Consider the following 26,615-nt stretch of genomic DNA (forward strand, 5'->3'; position numbering starts at 1 on the left):
CATTCCGCCCTGCCTGTGGCAGGGGGTCAGGCTAGATGATCTGTTCAGGTCCCTCCTGACCCTAGCTACTATGAAATGAGTCCCACACGGCAATGGAGATCATGGGGACCATGAACCACATGGTGCAGGGGTGGCTCATTGGATAGGGCGAGCTCACCCGTGGGTTCATGTTCACTGACAATGGGGCCAGTATGATCAAGGCAGTCCGTGATGCCAACTTTGTTGGCATCCACTGCGTGGCGCACAAGTTCCACCTTATAGTCAGGGATGCCTTGGGGGAGGGGAACAGGGCTGCTGGGGAGGGCGCCTTCACAACCAGCCAGCTCATTTCAAAATGCAGGAAGGTGGCGAGCTACTTCCACTGGAACGTCAAGGGGGGCAAGATGCTGCGGGACAAACAGAGAGAGCTGAGCATCCCACAGCACAACATCATGTAGGATGTGGAGACTCGGTGGAACTCCACATACCTGACACTCGAAAGGTTGGTTGAGCAACAGAAGGCCATCCCTGAGATGGCTGCCATATTAAGCAGCCCCCTTAACAAAGCTGAGTGGGATACCATCTTCCAGATCTTGGTGGTCCTAAAGCCATTCTTCGAGGCCTCTGAGAGCCTCAGTGCTGGCGATGCCCTCCTTAGCCAGGTGATCCCCATAGTGAGGGAGCTTCAATCCTCTGGAACTTCTTCATTTAGTTTTAATGTGGAGGTGCAGGCACTGGTGAAGTGGCTGAAGGAGAGCATCAAGAAACAGCTGGATCCGTTGCAGTCCAGTACGGTCCACATGCTGGTGGGCATGTGCAACTCGAGGGTGAAGGGGAGCATCTGCAGCAGCAAAACCCTTGATCACTGGACAGAAGTGCTGGTGAACAGTCAGGGAGGCAGAAGGACAGAGGCGAGGGGAAGTCGAAGAGGGGGATCCACTTTCCTGTTCCAGCACTCCATTTACTAGCCAGTGTCCTCCACCACAGGTGCTGCCAATGTGGGCCGAGGACATGGCTTCCATGCTGGGGTCCAAAGGCACCAGACTCCAGCATTGGGCAGGTAGTGCCAAGGCCTCGGTGGCTGTCTATCTTGCCGAGGATGTGGAGCTGCTGCTCTGCAACCCCTTGGCCTGTTGGGCAAGCCAAAGCCAGATGTGGCAGGATCTGGCCATGGTTGCCCAGGAACACCTGTCCTGTCCACCGACCAGTGTTCTGAGCGAGAGAGTGTTCAGCATTGCTGGTGATGTTGTGATGCCCCACCGCGCCTCCTTGGATCCTGGTTTTGTGGAACAGCTGGTGTTCCTGAAGGTGAACCTCCCACTGCTGGGGTTCCCCAAGCTCCACGTGCAGACGGAGTGAGTGCCACCCTCCTCATTTTGTCTGCACCTATTTCCTTTTTTTTATTTGGTTTGGTTTCATAACCATTTAATGCCCTGCTCTCAGAGATGGAGGCAGCACTCACTGTATCACCAGCCAGCAGAGGAAGAACATCTCCCTGCTGAGCTGCTGTGCCAGGACAAACTTAGAGGTATGGGTAGGGGCTATGGGGAAGGAGGAGGCCCCAGGTCCTGGGCTTGACCTAAAACTGCACCCTGCCAAGGTTGGGAGGCCTGGTGGGACTGCCAGTGGTGTGGCAGCCCCCAGGAAATGCCAGGACCGCAAACCGCCCTGGTGAAAGGCGGGTAGGAGGCACCTGAAAACCTCCCGCCACCACATGCACACACAGTCCTGGCTAGGGAAAGCCCAGACCTGTAAGATCTTTAAGAGGCCTTTGGCTTGCTGGTTGCAGTGGAGTTGTGAGGCTCCAGGTGAGCTTAGTTGCCTGGGATGCCATCTGTGAGGCATGGGCCGCTCTGTAGGAGAGGTATGGAGTTGCGGAATGGATGTCACTCCTAGACATCAAGGACCTAAATGGGCAGCCTCCCACCAGGGTAACATCTGAATTGGTTTTCCATCAAAGTGTGGCAGGCGAAAGAGGGATGGGCAGTTGGCCCAGAAAGAGGTGGGCGGGCCGAGATCTAACCAGCATTGGGAAGGACCCCTGTTACAGACTACCATCCCTGCTGCATTCATCCCGTTCTGCCTAAACACACACAAGGCAGACAAGGTTCTTTGAGTCGATCTGATACCGTTTAGTAGACCAACTGAACAGTTGGAGAAATATAAGAAATGTATCTTAGCAAGCTTTTGGGTTTAAAAACCCTTCATCAGGCCGAGGAAGCATCTGCACTTGGTGTGTGCTCTTCCTGGATGGAAGGAATAGTAAAGAAGCCAGAGGCTGGGATGCAGGCAAGTAAGCCAGTCAGTGAAAATGTAAATTGAGGCATCAAGGGGTGAGTGACAGCTGGTGGGGGGGAATGTAGCAGGTAGAAGTGGGGAGGTACCTGGGGAGTCAGATGATGGGCAGGTTATAGTGTGTCATAAATCCAAAGTCTGTATTGAGTCCATGAGTTTCTGTATCTAGGAGATTGATGAAATGAAGTTCATAAGCCTGTCTGTGAAAACTGTTTTGTAAATTCAAACAAGCACCGAATCTCACTAACCTCATCACCAGAAGCCAGCTTCCTACAGTCCAAAACACACCAAATGGATCCAGACCATGTCATGAGCAGAAAGGCAATGCCTACCAACATATCTCCAGTACCCCCCACAGTGACTACACCTCACAACAGAACCATCACCATTCTTAGATCTTACACCTGCACCTCCAGAAACATTATGTATCTCATCCAGTGCACCAAATGCCCTGATGGAAAATATGTAGGAGACACCCAACAGCAACTGCGCACCAGAATGAATACACACCGGAAATCTATTACAGACAACAATACCCAACTACCTGTGGGGGCACATTTCTCACAAGAAAACCACTCTCCAATCTCTTAGTCCTGATCCTCGAAGGGAATTTACAAAACACTTTCCACAGATGGACTTATGAACTTCACTTCAACAACCTCTTAGATACAGAAACGTATGGCCTCAATATAGACGTTGAATTTATGATGCACTATAACCTGCCTGACATCTGACTCCCCAGGTACCCTTCTCCACTCTTACCTGCTAGATTCCCCACCCCCACCCCCTTGGGCCACTGCAAGTTGTCCTGGAGAATGCCTGTGCCATGTGCGACAGGTTTCTTTGGGTGGAGTAGAGGAGGCTGGAGCCAGCACTGAGCTGGCCCCAAGCAGCCTTATCTGGAGTCTTGGGGGCCTCCTGGGACTGCAGCAGCAGCGATCCTGCTGCTCGGAGCCTGGCTAGCAGCCGGAGTGAGGCTCTGGCTTTGAGTGGTGTGTGCTATCCCTGTGTGCACTGGTCTAGTTTTTTTTTTAACGCAGGTTTTTTTGTGACCCCTGGATATAACCCCCATGCTGCTCCCTTGCAGCACGGAGAACAGCTGAATGTGCGGTATGTGGTGCCGTAGACATATCTGAGGCACCACATGCCGCACAGCCATGCTTATCTGGATGCAGTCCCTGTGTCCTCAGTAATGTTTACAAGAGAAACTTGCTAACTCTGGTGCTTCTTTGTTATTTAGCAGCTATTAAAATGTAGTTCTACTCAAAAAATTAATAAGTTTGGGAAAAAAAGAACGAGACATCATCTTTACTGGGCAGTTCCCTTTGTATCAGTCAGATCAGCAGCTTTTGATATCTTCACATTTTATCTAGTTACTCCTGTACATGTTCACTGTGAAATCCTGGGAATTGCAGAGGGCTAAGTGGGAGCAGACTTAAGGCCTGCAGAATCTTTGGTGCTTTGCTGCATGAGTCAGGGAAGGACTCAACTTGACTGGGATCTCTGGGTGTGCATTGTGAGAGAGCTGGTCTGGAGCCATTGACACACAATACATGGAGGACCTGAGAATGTTGTCTTCAAAAAGTCACTGTTCTGTGAATGTCCAGAGATGAATGTGGGCTGATGTATTTGAGACCTTTTTTTACATTGACAGAAACAGAGGAGTGAAGGATGCTCTAGTTAAAGACTAGGAAAGTGTGACTGTTGGAGCAGCAGCTTTTTTTTTCTCTTTCTATAAAGATCTTCAGATTGTTTATGATCATTTGGGACCATGTCTCGACTAGACAGTGCAGTAGTGGAAGCAGGAGGGGTTGTATATGTGTGCACTCACTCACTCACTCACTTCCAGTACACACATCACTGCAGTATCCAGTTGTCATTTTGCTGATTAAAGGAGCCAGCTCTCACCTTTGACTGATTTCAAATTGCTTTTATGGGCAGGTAGTTCTTAATGAAGTGCTTCTTGGTCATGGTTAGTGTTGAATGGCAATATATTTAAAGGGATGCTTGCTAAAAGAGGGGAAGGATGAAATGTGTGAGAGGGGCTTAGCTTCATTTCGTGTGGCAATGAACTCTGCAGTATAGTAGTTGCTGAAAAAGCTGTTCAAGCTGTAACCTGGGCTTTGTCAGCTGAAATATTATTGTAGAATGCAACTGCCCTATAAAAGTATGAAGAGATCTGAGATCTTTTTCCATAACTCAGTCACCTGCTCAGGACTTTCAAAGGTACCTTCCCGATAAGCACCTCTCTTTTGAGCTCCTTCCAGTACATCTCAGTGTGAAACTAGATTGGAGTCTCCTAGGTTGTTGCTTCTCTGTTCAGGGTTGTGTTGCTCTAATCAAGCTTTCCTATTCTTATTTGGTATACTGCTGTCATGAATGGAGCTCTCCAGCATTCAGAATGGTCTGGGGAAAGAAGTAACTAGAAAGTAGTGCAGAGCAGCTGTGAGACCTAATTTTCCATGCTGGCAGTGGAGACCTTAGGTAGGTTGTTGTTTCTGTGTTCAGGGTTGTGTTGCTCCAATCAAGCTTTCCTTCTCTTGACTTCAGGATGAAAAGAAACGTTTCACCGTTGTCCTGATGAGCCTCCGGCTCCTGGCAAAATTTCTTGGATTTCTTGTTTTCCTTCCGTATCGCACAGTGGAGCCACCAACAAGAGACTTGCACGAGTCTGCAGTGGCATTAAGAAATCAAGTAAGTAACCAGAGACCTGTTAGAAAAGTCTGGGACTTTCTGGGCTGTTTGCTTGGCAGGTATTTTTGGTTTGTTGCAGAGTTGTCTCTGGAGCCATCCTTTCCTAGAATGGAAATAGTTCCTGGGTTGGTGTACTGCACTATTCTGTGCTTTGTGTAAGTATACCCTATTGAAGACAAGGGGGAAGTGTTTGTGATAGAAAGGAGGGAGGGGTTATTGACACTAATGTGGTGCTTAACCCACTAATACTATTTCTGAATTGTGGTTAGTGTTTCAAAGTCCTGAAATATCTGGGCAGACTTTTGCAAGATTTTTTGTGGGTGGTCTCTCTTATTGGATTAACTGTCTGGTTGGGTTAGACTTAGACAGGCTTTTGGGTATCACAGTAATCTTCATTGGGTCTCTGGGAGACCCAGCCATGCAGTTGGTCCAGTACAAGACAATACCCACAGATTCTTGCCCCTCATACTTTCTGGACCATAAGATACAACATCACTTCAATTCTACTGGAAAGACTGTGTGTGTAAGGTGTGGCCTTCAAAAATGTTTCAAAGAGTATCTCAGCTCAGCATTCAAAACCCTGCTACTAGTGTATTGCACTGAATGCAAATCACTTTTTGCTGTCCAGGACACCAGGAACTGAACCCAGATGGTCTGCTGTCTAGTCATAGCAGGCGGAAGGCCGGGGCTAACGGGACTTAGTCCCCCCACTCCTCGAGACTAATTTTGCAGCAGCTGGCAACAGTGCCACTGTTACAGTGCTGCACCCAGTGCTCCTGCTGTGCACTCTGCCGCTGCTGCGCCCCCCCCCCCCCCCCAATAATATTTTCTCCCACCGCTTATGTGTTTAGTCAGGATTCATCCTTCTCAGCACTATACTGAGGCATCTTGTAGCTGTTAATGGCTGAACCTCTAGCCACTGAAGGATATTGTTTGCAATACCTGGTACATAACCACTTAACTGGACAAAGAATTAAATTACGTTAAAAGAAAGGCCATAGTGTAGATATGGAACTTTAAGAAAAGTTAAGTTTGAAGCCAACTTTCCGTATCTCAAATTGATTTTAAATGTTTTGCCCATCAAGAGCCTACCTGTACTGGATGTATTGAAACTCCTGCAGCGAGCTATCCAGGGCCGGCGTACTATCCTCACTATACCTTGGATTGTGGAGTTCCTCTCCCTCGTAGATCATATTGCTCCTTTTCTTGACTACTATGGGACAGTATTTTCCCTCTTGCTGCAAGTATACAGGTAAGCCCATGGAAGAATACCTGCATCATTCTTGAGAATGTCTTCATTGGGATTAATTGCATCCCACTTTTCTTCCAAGACAATTTGTGAGGAACTGGACATCAGGTGGGAATGTTATAAAACTCAATTTTGTGTCTGTATGTTACCATGTTTAGTGAAATATAAGATGACCCTGAATTGGACGTCCTTTCCCCCCCCATAACTAGATTCTGTATATGGAATATTTATAAATTTGTTACAATTTTCCAAGTATAGAATCTAATTATTGCAGGTTTGCCTTGAATTTGTCCCTTCCCCCTTGCTACAGCAGGAGAAAATAAATCTGGAGGGTCAGGTAGCCCCCTTGTCCTCTGCCCCCTTTCCCCCAACTTCTCCCCTCTGCAGTCCCTTCCTTATTGTCAGACCCTGCTGCCCCTGAGCATATGCCAGTGAGAAGCAAATTTGAAAACATTAAGTTAGAAATAAACATACCTGCAGTAACTTGCATATAGGGAAATTACTACAGGTATAGACTTAGTTCATTCAGAATTGATGCAGTTTAACTCTTTTGAAACTGCTGCAATTTTTAGCACAAGTACTCCATAAACACTTTTAAGCAGCATTTCTATACCTACTTGTATGTAGTACAAACTATGAATGACATTAGTTCAAAGCCAAAAGGCTTGTGATTTACCATATAGGTCATTGGGTTGTGCTGCAACAGAGATGACAGTGTTTCATGCCATTGTGACCCCACAGCTCAGTACTGCCCAGTGTGCATTTGTACTCCAGATAGCACATAGATCTTTTGTGGGGGTTAATTAGCCCCTGCTCGTGACTGGAACCGGGTTCTCTTGTCACAAGTCCTAGGGCGCTCTAAAATTTTTTGTATAGATGAGGCACAGGGCAACTTGATCTGGTTCCAGCTCTTGGAGGGTAGGGCCACGCTAATCATACGTGACAGGCTGAGGGGGGAGGTGGCAGAGGGATTCTGGGTAAGTTTTGTAAGGGCCTATTCAGTGATGATTGCCAGACATTTATGGCTGGTTAAAAAACAGGACTAATTGGAAATAGGAAAGAAAGGTATAGCTCAGTGGGAGTGAAGAGGAAGTTTAAATGTATTCAGTATAGTGGCTCACCATGACTGAAAAACAAAGTTCACACTGAGGAGGACTTAGCGCATATATAACTACCATATATCTTATTCAGATGGGCTGTACTACTAACCTGGTATGTTTGCTGTGGCATCGGAATTCCAAGACCTCTGGGCTTGGGCCTGCATGTAGGATGCCTGCCAGTGGATTTGGGAGTTTCTGAAATCCCAGGGTGAGAGCCTGGGGCGAAGGATGCTCGCCATTTATAGCGCCGTACATGGTGTTTAGGACAATTGTGTTCTGCCTGCTCAATTGATACTGTTTTTGGAAAGATTGAGTTCTGCTCAATTGATATGATTTGGAACTGATTTGGCGAATTTGACTTGGAACACAAAATATATAATAGTAATTAAAAAAGAAAAGTTTGCCCAATATGGGTCATGTGTTTTGTAGTCATGCTCAGTGTTAGCTGCATTTTAATCAACTTCATAGTTGGCTTCCATTACTGAGTACATGCTGCTTTTAGTAGCAGTTTAATGATACAGTGTGTTTAGTGAGGATTCCTTGTATGTGAATGTAAGGTGAGGGGTGAAAAACTTTGTCTTCTATTTGAGTAAATATGGTAAGCCATAAGAAACTCGCATACCTGAAATGTCCATCCCAAGCTGAAGGGGTTAAAAGATGCATTTTTTTTATCAACCCCTCCCCCTTACAAAAATGCATTTCCCCAAATCACTTGCAAAGTGCTGTGCCCTTGTAACTGCAGAATTCAACCCTGAGATTAAGCTCCTCCACAATGTTTTCCCATTGCTCAGATACTCCTATTTTGTTTGTTCCAGAAAAATAGATGCCACCAAACTCTGGCTGCTTCAGTTCAAATGCACAGTACAATATACAGATAGACATGTGCGCACCTACACAGAGAATGAGAAACACTTCCATAATGGCTAAAGTAGACTAGTTAGAGGACAAGTCAGAACAACAGAGAACCTTGAAAGAAGTTATAGTGTTACTGGACATACCTTTTTTAAATAAAGTAGCTGCAGTTTAACTCTGTTTTCCACTACCCTCTCTGTATGGCAGGGCCATGGTACCCTCACAAGATAAGGAGATGAGTTTCCTAAACAAGCTGTCCATGGTACCCTCTGAAGATAAGGAGATGAGTTTCCTAAACAAGCTGTTGATCCTTGCAGTGTTGGGTTGGCTTTTTCAGGTATAGTGCCTAGAGATTGTAACTGGCTGAGCTCTGAAGGTGCAGCTGTACTGAATTCAGTAGAAAACGATGATTAGATCTCAAAATGAGGTAAAAATAGTAAAATGTGACAAAATAAAAAGAACCAAAATCTTTTGCACAGTATCAAACATGCTGTAATTTGAATTATACTCCTGCTCTGCATCCTGTATGTTTTCCCCCTAGAACTCTTTTGTAGAAGATTTCACTGTCAAATACATCCCATAATTAATTTCTGTAAAACCTTCTAGTTTTCATCCTTAAGGTGCTTTTCCTTAAGGACAAAACTTCCCAGTTAATTCCCACTAAAGTGGGAAGTAGTCTTGTACTGAAAATTTACTGTATTAAATGCTGCAGGAAAGTTGCAGTGCCTTGCTTTAATCAACAGAAGACCTCTTTGGCTGAATTAAAGATAAGAGGAGGAAGGAGACTCCCATGCATTTTCACCTGGGAGAAGCATGTCTTGATTAGACTATTTCTTTAAGTTTGCTGGAGATAAATATAAATTAAAGACTCCAAGTGTGGGGAAGCTGGGGTGGCTGGGAAATGTGGAAAGATGCTACATGTGGCCTTGAGGGTTGAGGTGGTGGGGGGTGACAAATATAGGAGAATAGAAGGTCCTCAGTGTGCCAGGTTCTATATAATTTTTTAAAAGTGGAAAATCTTCTCTGACTACTGTTTTTGAGATGGGTGTTTTAGTCGCCTGATGGAATGATAATTCTTCATAGTTTCTGTTCCAGGTCCCCTCTGTCCCAGAGGAGCTGTTCTTTACAAGTGAAGTCAGACAGGATGGATTGATGATGGATACCATGTCATCTGCTCAGGCCTTGGTAAGCTGGCATGAAACTAACTGCTTTGATATTTGCAGTCTCATGGCACCAGCAAGGAAGATTTCAGGGCAAGTGAAGCCTGTAGATTGCAGCATTGTATGCAACGATTTGTCTTCAGTGCAGATGTGATGAATATGGAGACTATATAAAGCTGCAGTTTGCTTGAGCAGTCAGACTGCACTGCAGACTAGACCTCAGAGGTTCTTTGGTGCACTGCCAGAATGACACTAACTGGAAAAAGCATGCACCACCTGTAATGAGATGGTGTTTTGCAGACATAAGTTGTTGCTGGAATATGATGAGGTGTTGCTGCAAGCATATCCTCAGTCCAGAGTCACAGCTTGTTTCATAATGCTAGGAATGATGAACAGAGCAGGAACAGAATATAGAGAACTCAAGTAAATCTATTGGGGATCAACTCCTATCTCATCCTCCATATAACAACCCTACAGGTATTTGAAGTCTGTTACCCTCCTTTGTTTTCTCTTCTCCAAAAAAATAATCCAGTTTTTCTGGCATATTTCCCTGTTGTCTAATGTTTTTTTAGTCACTACTGGACTCTTTCCAGTCTGTCCACATCTTTCTTGACCTGTGGAACCCAAAACTGGACACTGCTCCAGGTGAGGTCTCGCCAACGCTGAATAGAGTGGAAGAATCACTTCCCTTGATTTGCAAGTGACACTCCTGTTAATGCAACCTAGCATCCTGCTGGCTTTTTTGCAGCAAGAGGACACTGTTGGCTTATGTTCAGCTTATGGTTCACTGTAAAGCATAGATCCTTCTTTGCAGCACTGTAGCCTAATCAGTCATTCCGCAGTCTGTATTTGTACATGCCATTATTCTGCGCCACGTACAGGACTTTGCACTTGATGTTGAATTTCATTTGATTCATTTCATACCATTTCTTTAATTTATCAGGGTCATTCTGAATCATAGCCCTATTCTCAGGCACTGGTTTCTGGAGCCAAGGGCTGTGGGTTCAAGTTCCATCAGGGGTGAAACTGCTTGAACTTAGATTGATTATAAAAGGACCTTTGCTACACTTAACCCAGAGTATCTGAGGGTATGGGAAAATAAATTAATCAGGAACTCCTTGATGTATTTGACTTTATTGAGGTTTTCTGAAAAACTCTCTCCAGCACACAAGCTATTTCAAAGCTTATCAGTAAGGTATAGTTAAAGTGATGACTTCAGTGTCATTACCCTCAAACTGACACCTAGTAGCCTCTTCCAATTTCCTCCTAGTGATTGGTTTCACCTCTACCCTCTTCTCAGGGACAATGACCCATAGCCACTGCATTTGTGCCCTACCCCCAGCACACACTGTTCCTCCCTGTACTCTGGTAATGACTGATCTTCCCGTGCTCCCCTGTTAGCAGACAGTTCTCACACGGCAGTGGGTGCAAGGTCTTATTGTTGGGCATGATAAAAAGAGCAGTAGTTTCAAGACAAAAAAACCCGTTCAGAGTAAAAGTACTGCAAATGTGTGGAGTATTTGGCAGGTCTCCTCCCTTCCCCTTGCCTGCATCTGAGGGAGCTTCTAACCTGTCACAGCATTAGGGGTTAATGTTGTTTCCACCAGAGAAGGTGCATGCTCCTTCTCCCAGAATCAAGATGAACATGCTAGCCAGCATGTATGTGCATCCTGTTATTAAGCAAGTGCCAGTTGCTTTTCCAGCAGTGGGGAGGAAATAGTTATGAACTTCAGCCTTTTCGAAATGTGTTCAATATATACCACCTACACTGACAAAACCTGAAGTTTCCCCCTTAATCCCCATGTTTTCTGGCTAAGACATAACAATGGGGCCCCATCACTCAGTAGTCCTCTGTCCTGAGAGGCTTGACTGAATCATGATGGAAGTATCCATGGAGCTGTAATTCTTTGTGTGGGCCATGTCCTGTTTATCCTCTTTCCCATATCAACTCTTCCCCAGTCATTGCTGGTAGGGTGGCATTCCTATACTGGGGTTTCTTTTTCTCTTTTGACAGACATATGTTCTCAGCTGAGTCTGGAGTCCTTTATAACTAAAGGTCATGCAATACCAAGTCTCTGAAATGCAGAGCTGTTTATGATGCATCTCCAGGCACAATTGGGTCCTTAGGTTTTAGAGTTTGTTTTGCTTCAAAAGCACTTGATTTGGAATTTAACTTGGCTGCATTATTTCTTTTGATGAAGTGCCTTGAGATATCTGTGAGATGCATAAGATTTCTGATCTTCTAAAGATGATGTTCCTTTTGCAGCTGTCCTTCAACCCTCCTTTTCTTCATTTGCCAGGATTCTGCAACTTTGGTGGATCAGCAGTTACTTTATACCTGCTGTCCATATCTTGGTGAGTATTTTATAGATGTTTATCCCAGCCCTTTTTGGTACTGTGAGTCCTTGAATCACTTTTCTTTCTCATCCCCATCCACTTTGAACCTCAGTCATATTGCTGATCATGGTGACAAATCAAGTTGTGGAGAAAAAGACATAAGTATCTGCAACGGTATTTGTTGCAACAAGGGATGTTCAGGTTAAATATGAGGAAAGACTTTCTCATTAGGAAAGTAGTAAAGCACTGGAACAGGCTACCTGGAGAAGTTGTAGCATCTCCATCCTTGGAGGTTCTTAAGTCCCAGGTAGACAAAGCCGTGGCTGGGATGATATAGTTGGGGATGGTCCCTTCCAACCCTAATTTTCTACGATCCTGTGAAAGGGGAGAAGGAGGCTGTGGATTGGCTGTCCTGCCTTTGCAATGTGAATGATATGCAGGGAGACGGGGACCTTGATTCTCTACCATGGAAGGAAACTTGAATGCCAGACTTCCCTATACTGTGTGTCAAAGGAGGAAGGGTTTGGATGAAGAAGGTGGCTTAATCCCCAAACTGATAGTTACTGAAAGGCCGTTAGGACCTGGCGTGGTGGAGGATGGCCATTTGGCCAATGTGAAGAGCTAGGGTTAGTTTGGAAGCAAATACTTTAAACTGAAGGGGAAGCGCCTCATTTCCTGAGGCTGTATTGTGCTTGTGGATCTGGCTGTAGAGAAAGTTGTATGTTGGTCCAGTGACTCCAACTGCTGATGAATCTTTCATGCAGAAGGACTTGAAATCCCTTTTGCTGTCCTCAGCCCCTGGCATTCTCTTTGTAGCCCTGTTGGAGCTCTCTGCTCCCACCACCATGGTGGATCTTGCATAGCTGCCACTTTCATCCCACCATTTGATGAACCATTAGGCTAGGAACCTTCGAAGCCACTGCTTTGTAATTCTTTTTATGGGTCGCTGTTGAGTGATAGGAAGAATTTTCTGTTTTCCTGTCCTCTGCTGCTTACAAGGGTAGGAAGCTTCTGTCTGGCCTTCCTCAGGGATATACTGGAATTGTGCAGCCTCTCCCTGCTCCCAACTTTTACTGTTGTCAACTTTTACTAAAGTTGGGGTTTTACAGAGCCTGCTCTAGATTGGGAACCTAATTACTTGACTACTTGACTTTTTCTGCCTCTCTGGATCTATTACCCTGTAGTTCTGACTTTGTATGTCAGAAGGCTATTCACACCTGTTTCTTTTTACAGGTGAGCTGCGGAAGCTGCTGGCCTCCTTTGTGGCAGGCAGTGGAGCAAAGAATGGTGGCTTTATAAGGAAAATAAACCCAACAGCTGCAGAGTCCTTGGCACCCAAACCTTCTGTCTCACAGCAGAAACTGCAGGTAGGTAAACAGGGAGGGCAGTGTGCTGGCTGCTTGCCCAAGACAGGTGCCTGCTCTCTGTTACCACATAGTGAGAATGCTCTGAGCATAGTCATGGCTTTTTCACAGTGGAGTCACAAAAGGAGGGAGTGTTCATAAGATGGCAAGATGCACAGTGATGGTCTGAAACTATGGAAAGAAAAACACAGGCATAGACAGCAGGGGTTCTCTTGTTTAACAGCTAGAAGAGGAAGCTGTTAAATCCTGTGATGTTGTGTGGGCACTAAATTGCAGAGAACCTGAATACACGTCCCTGCGAGTCTTTTGTATATGCTTAACTCTTGAACCCACAGATGATTCCTTCTGCCCCATCCATATCTTTTCTTCCTCGCTCTTCTTTAGCCAGTAGCCCTGACTTTCTTTCCCTTTGCTCTGATTCCACTGTAACTGTCCCTTGAAAGAATAAGTATTCTGTGAGTGTGCAGTGGTGTCCATCCTGTAATTAAAGGGTATCTTTTACCTCAAAAAGCAGCACTCCTTTTGAACGGCTCATTAAAAGGAGCTCATTAAGTCTTACAGTAGCCTGGTGTGAAAAGGTGCTGCCTTTTGAATGGAGAAATAGCCGCATTCCTTTCTTCCTCCTTTTACCAGTCGCCTATTTTTTACAACTTCTCACAAGACAAAATCTATAAACTGTGCACTGAATGGTGAGCATAAAATTGGGCATAGGTATTTTACAGGTATTACCAAAGGTTGTAATAGCAAAATGCTTGGTAGAGACTGTGGGCCTTAGGCCCTGTTGTGCATTGTACACAGAATTAAATTTTAGGTCTGTTTCTGTGTAGAGAAGATCATCTCTGTAGAGAGTCCTGGTCTCTTCATAGCTCTTGCTCTTCCTCCTGAACAGGCAGAGCTGGAGCAGGCCTTCTTCCACAATCAGCCCCCATCACTGCGGAGAACAGTGGAATTTGTGGCAGAGAGGGTGGGATCCAACTGTGTTAAGCATATCAAGTAAGTGCTTGGGCACATATCTCTGAAAAATGCTTTCCTCCTATCTGGTTTTAATTCTTAGAGGCCAGACTTGGGTTTTCAGTTGCTTGGGGAACTATTGTCCTGGCCTCCCTACTAGACTGTGTGCAGTCTAAATTTGATTGATGCTAAAGGCTTTAAGTCATTCTGGACTAATCTAGTCTTTGTAGAATTCTCATTTAAGCTTGTGAAAATGGTGCCATTTGTCTCGGATGGAAGGGGATTTGTAGTAGTAGTAATAAGTAGAACAAAAAAGGCCTGTCCGTTAGAGATCTGTGCTGTTGTTGTCTCCTTCCCACCATCCTCTGACCTCTGTAGATGACTAAGTCCTTGCACTCCCTACTGTGGATATCTTTACAGGTATCTTAAAACTTGAGCGAGTTACGCCACATGTTTTGGGTGACTCCCATGTCCTGTGTTGTGAACACAACTTGCATCATTTTGCCTTGATGCCATGTCTGTAGCTGTAGCAGGGGTGGTAACAGTACTTCCCAGATGACTGAGTTGGAACTTCAACCATTTAAGTTCTCAGATTCTAGGCAGATGGCTTTGTAAATCTGGACACCACAGCTCAGCAGCTCAGGCAGACTCTTCAGACACAGCTAGCAGAAATTATATCTCCTAGGAGTCCCACTCATGGGCAAGAACCCCATTGCAAAAAGCAGAGATAATCCTGCCCTGAAGCTTCTTCCTCCCTGCTTGATGGAGTCAGAAATGATTCAATTTTCTTTCGCGTAGACCATGTTAGCTGGTATATTCCTACACAGTTGTAATGCTTTGTCTACACTAAACTGAGTCTCCTGTTACCAGTCTTGGTGGTAACAGTAATGTGAATGCTACCGTAGCCCAGGTGTACTCGGGTATATACTCCCCTTCTCCAAATGAAGGGAATTGTTAGCTGGCAGGTGTGCTGTAGGGGAACTGCAGGCTGCTCAGTTTCCCTCCATCCCTAAAGAAGCAGGCCAGGACAGTCAGGGGACTTAACTATATACAAATTCATTTACATTACCTTATTACAAGGAAAAGAAACATGGATATAAACATATGTACTATATAATATATGTAATATATAATGTGTGTATGTGATATCTAAACAAACAACATAAACAATACCCTCTGGGTAAATGTTATAAAACCTTATACCAGTGCTCCAGATACAGGTACATCACAGATAAGTATCTGATCTGAAACGGATAAACCCCAAAGTAAACATAGATAGCCAACAGATAAACTATAGATAAGTACAGGTGAACAATAAATAAGCCATAAATAAATACAAATAAACAAAAGATAAAATGGGGGTCCCAGCACAGCCCTAGGATTCTGCTCGTCTACTAATTTACAAACATGAGAGTTCACAAAATATAAGGCATGACATCACACCACTTATGGCACAGGAACCTCCAAGATAAACTTAATCCCATGGGGAAACCCCAGTGCCCTGGGGCTTTTTCCCAGTTCCTTCAAGGAAGCTGGTAACTTCAGGGGGGGCCCTCCCAGTGGGACCTCCACTTTCAGGAGCCCTTAACTAACAAGGGGGGACTCCCTCTGCCCTGTGGGAATCCTTTTTCCCTGCAACTCACAGCTCCCAGGCATGGAGGGTGGCCCTCGTCATCTGCACCAAGCTGCTCTCTCACCTGTGGTGGGCTTCAGGGGGTTGCTGTTCCCTGGAACTGGGCACCACTATGCAGGGCTTCTGGGGCCTCTGGCTCGGCCCTGTCTGCTGACTCAGTAGCCCAAGCACCATCTGGCTCCCTGGACTCAACCTTTTGCTATGGGTTGGTGGCCCGGGTCATCTTGTGCAGCACCGGGCTTGGTCTGCTCCCGGACCCTCCGTGCAGCACGTCCTGCACTGAGCTCCCAACATCATGCAGGGGGTTGGAGTCCTGAACTGTCCAAGCGCTCCAAAGATCCTGCTCCATGCACTGGCCTGTGCACTGTCTCTGGCCGCACGCCAGAGGTTGCAGACCTGGGCCACCTCACGCAGCTCCCAGGGTCTGTGCGCCGTGCTGCACACCGAGAGCCTAGCCACTGGAGCCGTCCGCTGTTCCCCACTGATGGAAGTCTTCAGGGGCGCTTCTGGGCTGTTGCTTTGCCCTGCTGAGCCGCTCTCCTCAGCTCTTCTAAACCCCGCTCTTCTCTCTTCTCTGTCCTTGACGCATCTGCCCTCCTTCTGTCCCCCGTGCTGGGCGCGCAGCTCCTTTTATGCTCTTCCAGGGCTCCGCCCCTGAAGTCTTCCGGATCTGACAGTGTTGCAGTCTACAATCAGGTCTGGGAGAGATCTCCCCCTCCCCTCAGGAAAGGGGCATGACTTAACTCCTCTTGCTGCCTCCTGATTGGTGGATGGGCTCCACCAATCAAAACAGGAAAATCTCAAGCCTGGAACTCAACCCAAGCTCTGAAAGGCAAGCGTGCTACACTAGTGTTGGCAAGATGCTCATGGCTGTCTGAAGCCCTGTCTACATTAGTTTTCCCAGTATTACCAAAGCAAAAATCAAAAAGTTGGGGCAGAAAGACATTTTGTTGTGTGTGTTTCTATTAGCATCTTCTGGAGAAAGCTGCTTCCCTTTTCACTCTGGGTTACATGCACCTAAAACCATATGGTATAGGCACTTCTGTATTAAGTCAGACTTGCAGTCTCTTATCCAGTGTCCTATCTCTGATAGTGGCCAGCATCTGATGCTGGTACAAGCAACCTTGCATTCTAGACAAATGTGTGATGATGTCTCTTGCAACAAATCTCATCCTAAATGCTAATAATTAGAAATTGCCTTTACACCTGAAACAGGGCTGAATATGCTACCTAGAATGTGTCATACTTATCCAACTGAAAGTTTTTGTTATTGATATAAAAGCCCAGTCCCTTTTGAGTCTCATTAATGTTTTTGCTTCAAGCACACTTCATGGTACTGAATTCCAGTGAACTTGAAGAGGTTGGGGATGGTGAAACTTTGGCGATGCAGAATAGTTAGATTAGCAAAATATCACGTGACTGGTTCTTTTTAACAAAAATGTTCTGTTTCTTTCATGCTCTAAAGTAAAATGGGGATGAAAGGGTTCAAAACAGGTTGCATGTTTCTATTTCAGACTTGTTCAATCTGCCATCGCACTGTTTTTTTTCCAGGGCCACTCTGGTAGCAGAGCTTGTCAAAAGGGCAGAGGTCATGCTGCAGGAAAAAGTGAAGGAGGACAATACTAATCATGACAAACTGCTAGATGAGGTGTGCACTGAGCTTTATGAAGAAGGGGCACAGGCTTTCCTCAAAGGCAGAGAGTAAGAAGGAAAAGCTACTTGAATTAATCATTTCCCATCTTCCTTTTTGCTGTGCATTTCTTAGTGCTGTGCTGGCTTTGTCTTGTGACACCTGAGGTGCCACCAACCACTTCAGTACTTTCGAACACCAGCCTCTGATTTGGCTCAGGACTGATACTTAACTGCAATTGTAACTGAAGCTGTTTCCCTGCTGACTTTCTAATGCCTCTTAGGGGTGGGTAAGAAGGCCGCTTAACAAGTTTTGGTGAGGTATGGAGGGCTGTAAGGGTAGCCCCTCCCCATGACAGGTTCCCTGCCCCTTAATCCCTGACCTTTGCTACTGGAAGTCTCTTGCCTTGCCCAGGGAAGTTCCCTTTTTGGGAGGGGAGGGGCTTGCTTGTATTTTATGGGGCCTGTAGCATGTTGGGGGCGTGTGTGGATCATAGGATCAGAGAAAATGAGGTTTGGAAGGGACCTCAGGAGGTCATCTTGTCCAACTACCTACTTGGAGCAGGACCAGCCCCAACTAGATCATCTCAGTCTAGCTAGGTCTTGAAAACCTCCAAGGATGGAGATTCCACCATCTCTCTGGGTAATCTGTTCCAGTGTTTTACAACCCTCCTAGTAAGACAATTCTTCCTAATATCTAACTGAAACTTCCCTTGCTGCAACTTGAGACCATTGCTCCTTATTCTGTTATAAACTCCTGCAAGACCGTTTCAGGCTGGACATAAGGAAGAACTTCTTTACTGTCCGAGCCCCCAAGGTCTGGAATAGCCTGCCGCCGGAGGTGGTTCAAGCACCTGCTTTGAATGCCTTCAAGAGAAACCTGGATGTTTTTCTTGCTGAGATCCTATGACCCCAGCTGACTTCCTGCCCCTGGGGCAAGGGGGCTGGACTCAATGATCTTCCGAGGTCCCTTCCAGTCCTAGTGTCTATGAAATCTGTGAAATCTTCCACCACTGAGAACAGTCTAGCTCCATCCTCTTTTGAACCTCCCTTCAGATGGTTGTAGGTTGCTATTAAATCCCCTCTGTCTCCTCTTCTCTAGACTAAACAAGCCCAGTTCCCTCAGCCTCTCCTCATAAGTCATGCCCCTCAGCCCCCTCACTACTTTTGTTGCCCTCTGCTGGACTCTCCAACTTGTCTACATCCTTTCTGTAGTGGGGAGCCCAAAACTGGACACAGTACTCCAGATGTGGCCTCACCAGTGCTGAATAGAGGGGAATAATCACTTCTTTTGACCTGCTGGCAACACACCTACCAATGCAGCCCAGTATGCTGTTATCCTTCGTGGCAACAAGGGCACACCTCTGGCTCGTATTCAGCTACTGTCCACTATCCTTTTCTGCAGAGCTGCTGCCCAGCCAGTCAGCCCCCCAGCCTGTATTGGTGCATGGGATTGTTCTGTCCTAAGTGCAGGACTTTGCACTTGTCCTTGTTGAACCTCATGAGATTTCTTTTGGCCCAATCCTCCAATTTGTCCAGGTCACTCTGAATCCTAGCCCTACCCTCCAGTGTATCTATTACTCCCCCCAGCATGGTGTTATCTGAAAACTTACTGAGGGTGCACTCTGCCATCTTCCAGGTCGTTAATGATTAAATTGAACAAAACTGTCCCCTGCAGCACTCCATTTGATACCGGCTACCAGTCAGACATTGAGCTATTGATTACTACCCCCTGAGCCTGATGCTTCAGCCAGTTTTCTGTCCACCTGACAGTGCATTCATCCAGCCCGTACTTCTTTAACTTCCCTACAAGAATGTTGTGGGAGACCATATCAAAAACCTTGCTAAAATCAAGGTATACCACATCCACTGATCTCCCTGCATCCACAGAGCCAGTCACCTCATCACTGAAGGCAATCAGGTTGGTCAGGCATGACTTGCCCTTAGTGAATCCAGGCTGACTGTTCCTAATTCCCTTCTTCTCCTCCAGGTGCTTAGAAATTGATTCCTTGAGGATCTGCTCCATGATTTTTCCAGGACCTGAGGTGAGGCTGACCAGTCTGTAGTTCCCTGGATCAGCCTTTTTTCCCTTTCTTAAATATGGGCACTATGTTTGCCCTTTTCCAGTCATCCAGCACCTTTTCTCATAGCCATGAGTTTTCAAAGATTATGGCCACTGGTTCTGCAATCTCATCAGCCAACTCCCTAAGTACCCTTGGGTGCCCTTGGCTGTCCTTGGACTTGTATATGTCCAGCTTTTCTCAATAGTCCCTAACCAGCCTTTTTTCCCTTTCTTAAATATGGGCACTATGTTTGCCCTTTTCCAGTCATCCAGCACCTTTTCTCATAGCCATGAGTTTTCAAAGATTATGGCCACTGGTTCTGCAATCTCATCAGCCAACTCCCTAAGTACCCTTGGGTGCCCTTGGCTGTCCTTGGACTTGTATATGTCCAGCTTTTCTCAATAGTCCCTAACCTGTTCTTTCACCTCCTCCCCAAGCTGTGCTGCCCGGTGCGGTAGTCTGGAAGCGGACCTTGCCTGTGAAGACTGAGGTGAATAAGGCATTGAGCACTTCAGCCTTTTCTCCATTTTCTATCACAAGATTGCTTCCCCCATTCTGTAAGGGACCCACACTTTCCCTGATCCTCCTCTTGCTACCGACCATACTTGTAGAAACCCTTCTTGTTACCCAATTGCTGCAACTCCAATTGTGCTTTGACCTTCCTGACTTCATCCCTGCATGCCGGAACAATGCTATTATATTCCTCCCTAGTTATTTGTCCAAGTTTCCACTTCTTATAAACTTCCTTTTTGTCATCTAGTTTACTGCTAAGCCAAGCTGGTCTTTTGCCATACTTGCTAGTCTTCCTGCGCATTGGGATGGTTTCATAGTTTCATAGTAGTTAGTGGTCAGAAGGGACCTAAATAGATCATCTAGTCTGACCCCCCCGCCACTGGCTGGATCACACGCTGGGATCACACGACCCCAGACAGGTGTTCATCCAACCTCTTTTTTAATTTACCCAAGGTAGGAGTGAAGACCACTTCCCTAGGAGTTGGTTCCAGATCCTAGCCACCCTAACAGTGAAATAGACTGCCACCAGTGGGCAGCAAGGCGAGCCCCCTAGGAAGAGTTGGGGGCGGGGAGCTGCTCCTGGCATCGCTGGCTCTCTTGCTTTTTGTTCACATCTGCCCATCTGGGTTGCTGCTGAGCCTACACTGGTGGCTCCTGCCGCTGCCGCTGCTGCTGCTGCCTGTCCCATGCCTGCCTGGCAGATCTGCAACCAAGCCCATGTTTGCTTGCTGCTGCTGCTCCTGCCCCACCTGCTTGTCCCCATGCCTGCCCAGCAGGGTTTTGTGAGCAGCCGAGCTTCTTCACACCCCACCCGTCCATCCATGTTCTCTCCCGCCCAGCCATTCATGAACAGGACCAAAGCGAGCTGCAGGCAGAGCCTGCCCCCCCACTCCCTTCAACACTGCAGCCTCCCCTCCCTACCTGAGTGCTTCAGCAGGGACAGGAGGAGGATTTGCTGGAGCCCAGGGGTGTCCAGCAGTTCCCTGGGCAGCTGCAATAGTGGCAGCCTTGCCTAGAAGCTGTGCCCGCTGACCATGGCTGGGGCCCTCCGGTGGGGAAGGATGGGAGCGCAGCATGCACTGCCAGGTGGGAAGGGGCAGGACTCGGCCCCATGCAGAGCACAGGGTGGGCCGCTGCCCATCAGGCCAGATGCACTTAATTGGTGGGTGCCCACCTGTGGGCCAGATCCAATCAGCTGGCGGGACAGATCCAGCCACAGGCTGTATTTTGCCTGCACTTACATATGGGAGTGGGTTGTAGAGGATGTGTGGAACAGTGTGCCTCGGCTCTATTTCTTGTACTTTTCCCTTTTCTGGGAAGGAAAGAATTTTGAGTAGAGTTAGGTCAGCTGCTTGGAATTCAGTCTTGCTTACATGGTTCTTGCCTACCTTGAGTCTTGGCGTTGCTTTGCTGTCCCAGGCAGTGAAGCATAATGGAACATATAGAAGTCCGTGCAGTAATAAATGTCCCTGACTATCACTGTAGAGCCTTGACACTGCAGTACACATTCTTTGTCACTTTTTTGTTTGCAGATTTTGCAGGAAGAAGGGTCCTGAAGCTGTGAGAGTTCTTCTGCCAGAAGAGACATCTGCAGCTGTATGTACCACGTTTAACAAAGGCCTTGACTTCAGGTCCTGATTAATATCCTTGTATATCTATTGTTGCCACTTGTAAACTTCAGTGATATGATCTATGGACACAGTGACCTAAAATCATTTGGAACTGGAGGAAGGGTTCAGAACACTATTCTCATCAGGTTATTTTGGCATATTTCTGCAAAATGTGTTAACAGCAAAATAATTTACTGTTTGCACATACAAACTGTGTGGCACCTGGCTGGATAGCAGCACTACAGAGAAGGATCTGGTAGTCCTGGTAGATCACAGACTCAGTATGAGTCTGCAATGTGATGTAGCTGTAGAAAAGGGTAAGTGTGTTTTTTTGCATCAGCACAAATATGAAATGCAAGACCTGGGAGGTGATAGTGCTTCTTTACTTGGTACTGGTTAGGACTCATCTAGAGTACTGTGTGCAGTTTTGGGCTCTACATTTTAAAGAGGACATGGAAAAGTTAGAGAGAGAGAGTCAACAATAATGATAAAAGGCTTGGAAGGCAAGTCATGAGGAAAAGTTGAAGGAAGTAGGTATATACAGCGTACAGAAAAGGTACTTAAGACGGGACACAATAGCAGTCCTCAATTTTCTAAAGGGCTGCCATAAAGGGAAAAAACACCTTTTCTCTCTTGCTTCAGAGAGCAGGACACAGATCAAGGGCTTAAAATTGTAGTAAAGTTTAGATTGGATATCATGAAAAACTTCGTCATTATTACAATAGTGAGGCAATGCAATAGACTGCCTAGAGAAGTTGTGGAGTCTCCATCATTGGAGATATTCAAGAAGAGGCTGGATAAGCATTGGTCAGGGATGATGTAGGAGTCTATGCCTATGCTCTACTGTAGATATTTCCCATGCTTCTAGGCTTTGCTAGTTTCCATGTAGGGTTGGAAAAGATTTTTGCTTTCCCTCTTGCTACTGCATATGCTCCACCATTCAAGGTAGGACCAATTGTCATATTTGGAGTTGAGAAGGAATTTTGCCCCACAGTAAAATTAGTAGAGACTGTGGGGTTCTTGCCTTCCTCTGCAGTGGGTAGTGTGGCCCTCTTCCTTGGATGTCTCAAATATAGTTTGATGAACTTTGTGGCAGCAGGATATTGACCATGGTGGTCCACCTGCTTTACCTGTGGCAGGTTAGGATGTTATGTCTTGTGGTTGTGTTGGGGATGACTGTGTAGTTTTGCTAATAAGTTTGACAGTGGATTTGTATAAGATGGTTTGGTTAGGGATGGTCCTGCCTCATGCAAGGTTGAACTAGATGACCTCTGGAGGTCCTTTCCAGCCCTGCTTCTCTGTGATTCTGTGATTGTTGTCTTTACTTCAGAGTTAACAAGCCCCTGAAATTAGTGATATATTAATTAGAATTAATTTATATGACATTCATGTGATTAAATTAGTGATGTGGTGGCAGAACAGGTGAGGTGTCTTGCTACGGACAGAAGTGCAAATCTGATCTTCACTCTGTTCTTATGGCAAAGGCTGTCCCAGTTAACCCACTGTAGACTGATACTTGATCCTGTGGGCTAGGGAGACTCAAAAATGGCCAGATGTGATCCTAACTACATAACTCCTTGTGTGTTGTGGACTACAGAAACAGACATCCTCTAACAGGCTTATCCCAATAAGCCTTCTAAGATTGGGTTCAGTCTTAGAACTTTTGGAATGAAGCTTCTCTTTCCAGTACCAGATTCTGCCAGAATGAATGGGATTTACTTGGAGATGCTGAAAGTACTTTTTTTTTTCCCCTTTATTTTGAGATGTTGGTTTCCAGTGAGCATGATCCTATCCCCTTTGAGATCATGGGGAGAGATGTGAGCTTACTCTGAGTGTTGTTTATTGAAATGAAGTCTCTTCCCTAGAAAGTTTTATTTTCTTGTCTGTCTTGCCAGTATCATCAGGGGTGTTAACTGTAAATGCTGCTTGTTTTCCATCCCAAAGGTCCTGAGCAGTGCAGAGGATATTGCAGTGAGGCTGGCTACTGAAAAGGCATGTACCTGGCTCTCCACCAACATCACAGGTCAGTCTCTAGTTTCTGCACTAGCACTGCACCTCATTTGAGGATGGGGTTGGGTGCCTTTCTGAGATCAGGGGAAAGTCTCTGATCTAGTATTGTGAAGTTCAGGCTCTTGCTGGCATACTTGTCAGAAGCATGCACTTCCTCTTTTTTTGCCTGATTTTCAAGTTTTGGGTTGATGTTACAGGGTGTTTTAGGCTGTTAAGTTACTTCAAGGTTGCAGGTGCCCACAATATTGGACACTTTCTCCAAGAGCATCACCCAGGCTACAGTCTAGACATTTTTAATGCTAAGAACTGCTTGGGTCCCCCCAGGATGCTTATAATTTGGGTCCATGCACACAAGTTATCTTGACGACATATGCAAAATACCATGTGGATTGGATTTGTTTTCAGCAGCCCTGAAGATTGATTTAATTAGAGCCATTTTAGTTTGTATGGGCTTAGTGCTGATTGGATTCAGATACTTTCAGTTAGTCTCACAGTGCACTGGTGGCCTTTTGGAATTTCCTAGAAGCCGCTGATTCTGAGCTGTGACACATACCCAGCAGCCTTTGCTGCTAAAGCAGGTTAAACTAACTTTAGTTTGGATGCGAGACAAAATTCCCTTGGTTCAGAATATGTTCACAGATCCTCTAAAACTGGTGGTTAAGCAGGTGCAGTTGCACTGGTTCAGGTTCCCAATGTAAGTAGTACCGAACAGTGGTACTAATTTGTCCCCTGACTGAATCTTCTGATAAAGGGCTAAGAGATTGGCTAGATAGTGATTCAACATACTGTGTGTTGGAGTATCCTTTTCATTTTTGCCCTTATGATTACAAGGAGGCATAGGAACCTGGAGTGCAGGTGTCAGCCTAAACTTCACATTCCTTACTTGTACTGGCCCTGAGGTGTCCCTCAGTGGAGGAAGTTGTAGTAGGAATACTTTAGGCTTTGGTGTCTGGGAACCATCTCCCTGGCGAGAAGATCTGAGTTAACCACCACTGTTCTCTTTTTTGTGCTTTACAGCACTGATCAAAAGGGAAGTGAGGACCACATTCAGTCGAATGCTGAAAATCCAGGGTCCTTCCTTACCTAGTGAGGATACACAAGAGATGAAGAAGGACTGCCCTCCAGGATGCCAGCATCATGCTCCATTTCCCTCTGAAATAATCAATGAGATCAAAGTATGGAACCTCCGTTGTCCCCTGCTGCTTTTATTTTTTTTACTTTCCCTCCTTGAGTTAAACTGAGCTATTACAGTTATAACAAAGCAGCTGTGCTGCTCACTTCCTTCCAGTGGTTGCTTAGGGATCAGCCTAATGGTTCCTGGAGCCCTTTTAAATAGAGCGCTTATTGTGGTTTGTTGGTAGGGGATAAGAAAGAAATAGAACGGAAATGGTGAGGGAATCCGCTTGCTTGGAGGGTGTGAGAGCTAGTGTCTCTCTTCAGTTGGATCTGCTGACTTGAGTGACTAAAAAAATAAGTAAGTTCTTTAGTCCTGTTAGCCCTTCATAGCTAGATGGATTCTGTTTCACCTTGTGTGTCAAGGGAATGTATTCTGAGTTGCAGTCAACTGTGTCTGTACAAATCTATTGTGGAGTTTTACCTTCCTGCCTCCCCCACTTGATTCAATTTAAAATTGCAAGTAAAGGCGAGGGAAAGATAGCATGATTTCAGCCTGGGATCCAGAGTGCCTCCTTTTCAAAACAAATATAAAATGCATCCTGGTCCTGTTTCTCCTCTCCCAAGCTTGAAAAGGTGTGGTTTTCTTAGAAATCATATCATCCAGGGGTCAGCAACATATAGCTCACAGGTTGGATCCAGCCCATGGAGCCACTGAATCTACCCTTCAGAGCCCAGGACTTTGCCTATGCCTGCACTGGGGCTAAGCAGCAAGGAGCTGCACCAGAAATGGGCAACTCTCAGCTGCCCTCTTGCCCCAGCTGTTTCTTCCCCCGCTGCACTCTAGCCTCCCACCACTGGCTGTGTTGTGGCACAGCTTTCAGCTGGTGGTGGAGAGCTGGGCCAAGGAGCTGGAAGTTGTGTCCATGCTGCCATTGCTCTCCCCAGCCACCTCTCCCTGTCCCCCACAGCTGTGGCACAGAATCAGAAGCAGAGGATGCAGCTTCCAGCTGCCCAGCCCCAGCGTGCAGGGGACGGCCCCGCCACTGACACACGGTGGAAGCCACCATGTTAGGAGCCAAGTTGTTCCATCCCACAGCTTGCAAAGGTTGCCGGCAACTGTTATAATAAAAATCCCTAATACCAATCTATATCACCAACACCTGAACTTAGTCAAAATGAAGTAATTCTAAAATTCTCTCTCTATGATTTCTGCTTATTTAATTGTCCAGTTTGAAATTTAAGTACGTGAAACAGCTGGCTGTTTGGGGTGATTCCCATCAGTTTCCTGCTTAGTACGGTTTCTACAATACTTAGATTGCAAAATCTGAAGCAGAATGTGTTCCTTTCAAACACTGTTTTTCTTCAATGACATTCTAAAAAAAATCATGAGAAGTTTTCTGAATGCTTAATTCTTTTCTAAAAATCTTTACCTTGTATACAGCTGAAATTGGAGTTACTTGGTGCAACAGTTCTTTTAAAGTTCTATCATACAGCTCTTTCTGTGCCTCCTATGTGGTGTGCTGCCCTATAGTTTTTTCATTCCAGGTTTCAGCTTCTATTTGAAAATCATTGTGACATTATGCAAGAATCTTGCTTAGCATTAGAGAAATCTGGATCCTTGGAACCAACCAGTTAATGTTGCATCCTTGCTTTTTACACGTGGTCTGGAACTCCTTGTGAAAATGGTGTGTTCAGTCTAATGGCAGGGCAGAAGATATAACAACCCAGGGCTGGTAGTCAGACCTGTACCTGCTGTACCATTGACCATCTCTGGGTGCTGATGCATGTGCTCTGGGGTGGGAGGTGCGGAGGGGCATTTTAATTAGAGTGGTTCTTGGGAGACGCTCTAATGAAAAAGTCTGCAGCATATTCAGTGTCCTGCATTTCAGAATGGCAGTAGGGGCATGTGGCCTGCCACTTTAAGGGCCTGGAGCTGGCAGCCCCCAGGTGCCTGATGAGGGCAGCCATTTTGCATCTGGGGCTGCCCATATAAACAGGGCAGTTCTGCTGCTGGAGGCCAGGCAATAACATCACCTGGCTGGAGGGCTGGTGGTGTCATC

General features: G+C 46.0%; 1 protein-coding gene across 4 annotated transcripts in view; it reads left to right on the forward strand.

Moving 5' to 3' along the window:
- CDAN1 (codanin 1) overlaps positions 1-26,615 on the forward strand; it is a 61,487-nt gene that overhangs the window by 26,024 nt on the left and 8,848 nt on the right. For 3 of the 4 annotated variants that reach the window (XM_025215348.1, XM_025215349.1, XM_025215347.1), the window contains exons 12-22: positions 4,825-4,968; positions 6,054-6,220; positions 8,425-8,506; positions 9,265-9,354; positions 11,630-11,684; positions 12,900-13,033; positions 13,920-14,023; positions 17,166-17,315; positions 21,352-21,415; positions 23,374-23,452; positions 24,457-24,614. In XM_025215348.1, coding sequence (XP_025071133.1) covers positions 4,825-4,968; positions 6,054-6,220; positions 8,425-8,506; positions 9,265-9,354; positions 11,630-11,684; positions 12,900-13,033; positions 13,920-14,023; positions 17,166-17,315; positions 21,352-21,415; positions 23,374-23,452; positions 24,457-24,614 — 1,227 coding nt within the window. The remainder of the gene's footprint in view (positions 1-4,824; positions 4,969-6,053; positions 6,221-8,424; positions 8,507-9,264; positions 9,355-11,629; positions 11,685-12,899; positions 13,034-13,919; positions 14,024-17,165; positions 17,316-21,351; positions 21,416-23,373; positions 23,453-24,456; positions 24,615-26,615) is intronic. The other variant, XM_025215350.1, reaches the window with a different exon arrangement.

The sequence above is a fragment of the Alligator sinensis genome, unplaced genomic scaffold, assembly GCF_000455745.1.
Source record: "Alligator sinensis unplaced genomic scaffold, ASM45574v1 scaffold1581_1, whole genome shotgun sequence".
In the NCBI taxonomy this organism is placed as follows: domain Eukaryota; kingdom Metazoa; phylum Chordata; order Crocodylia; family Alligatoridae; genus Alligator; species Alligator sinensis.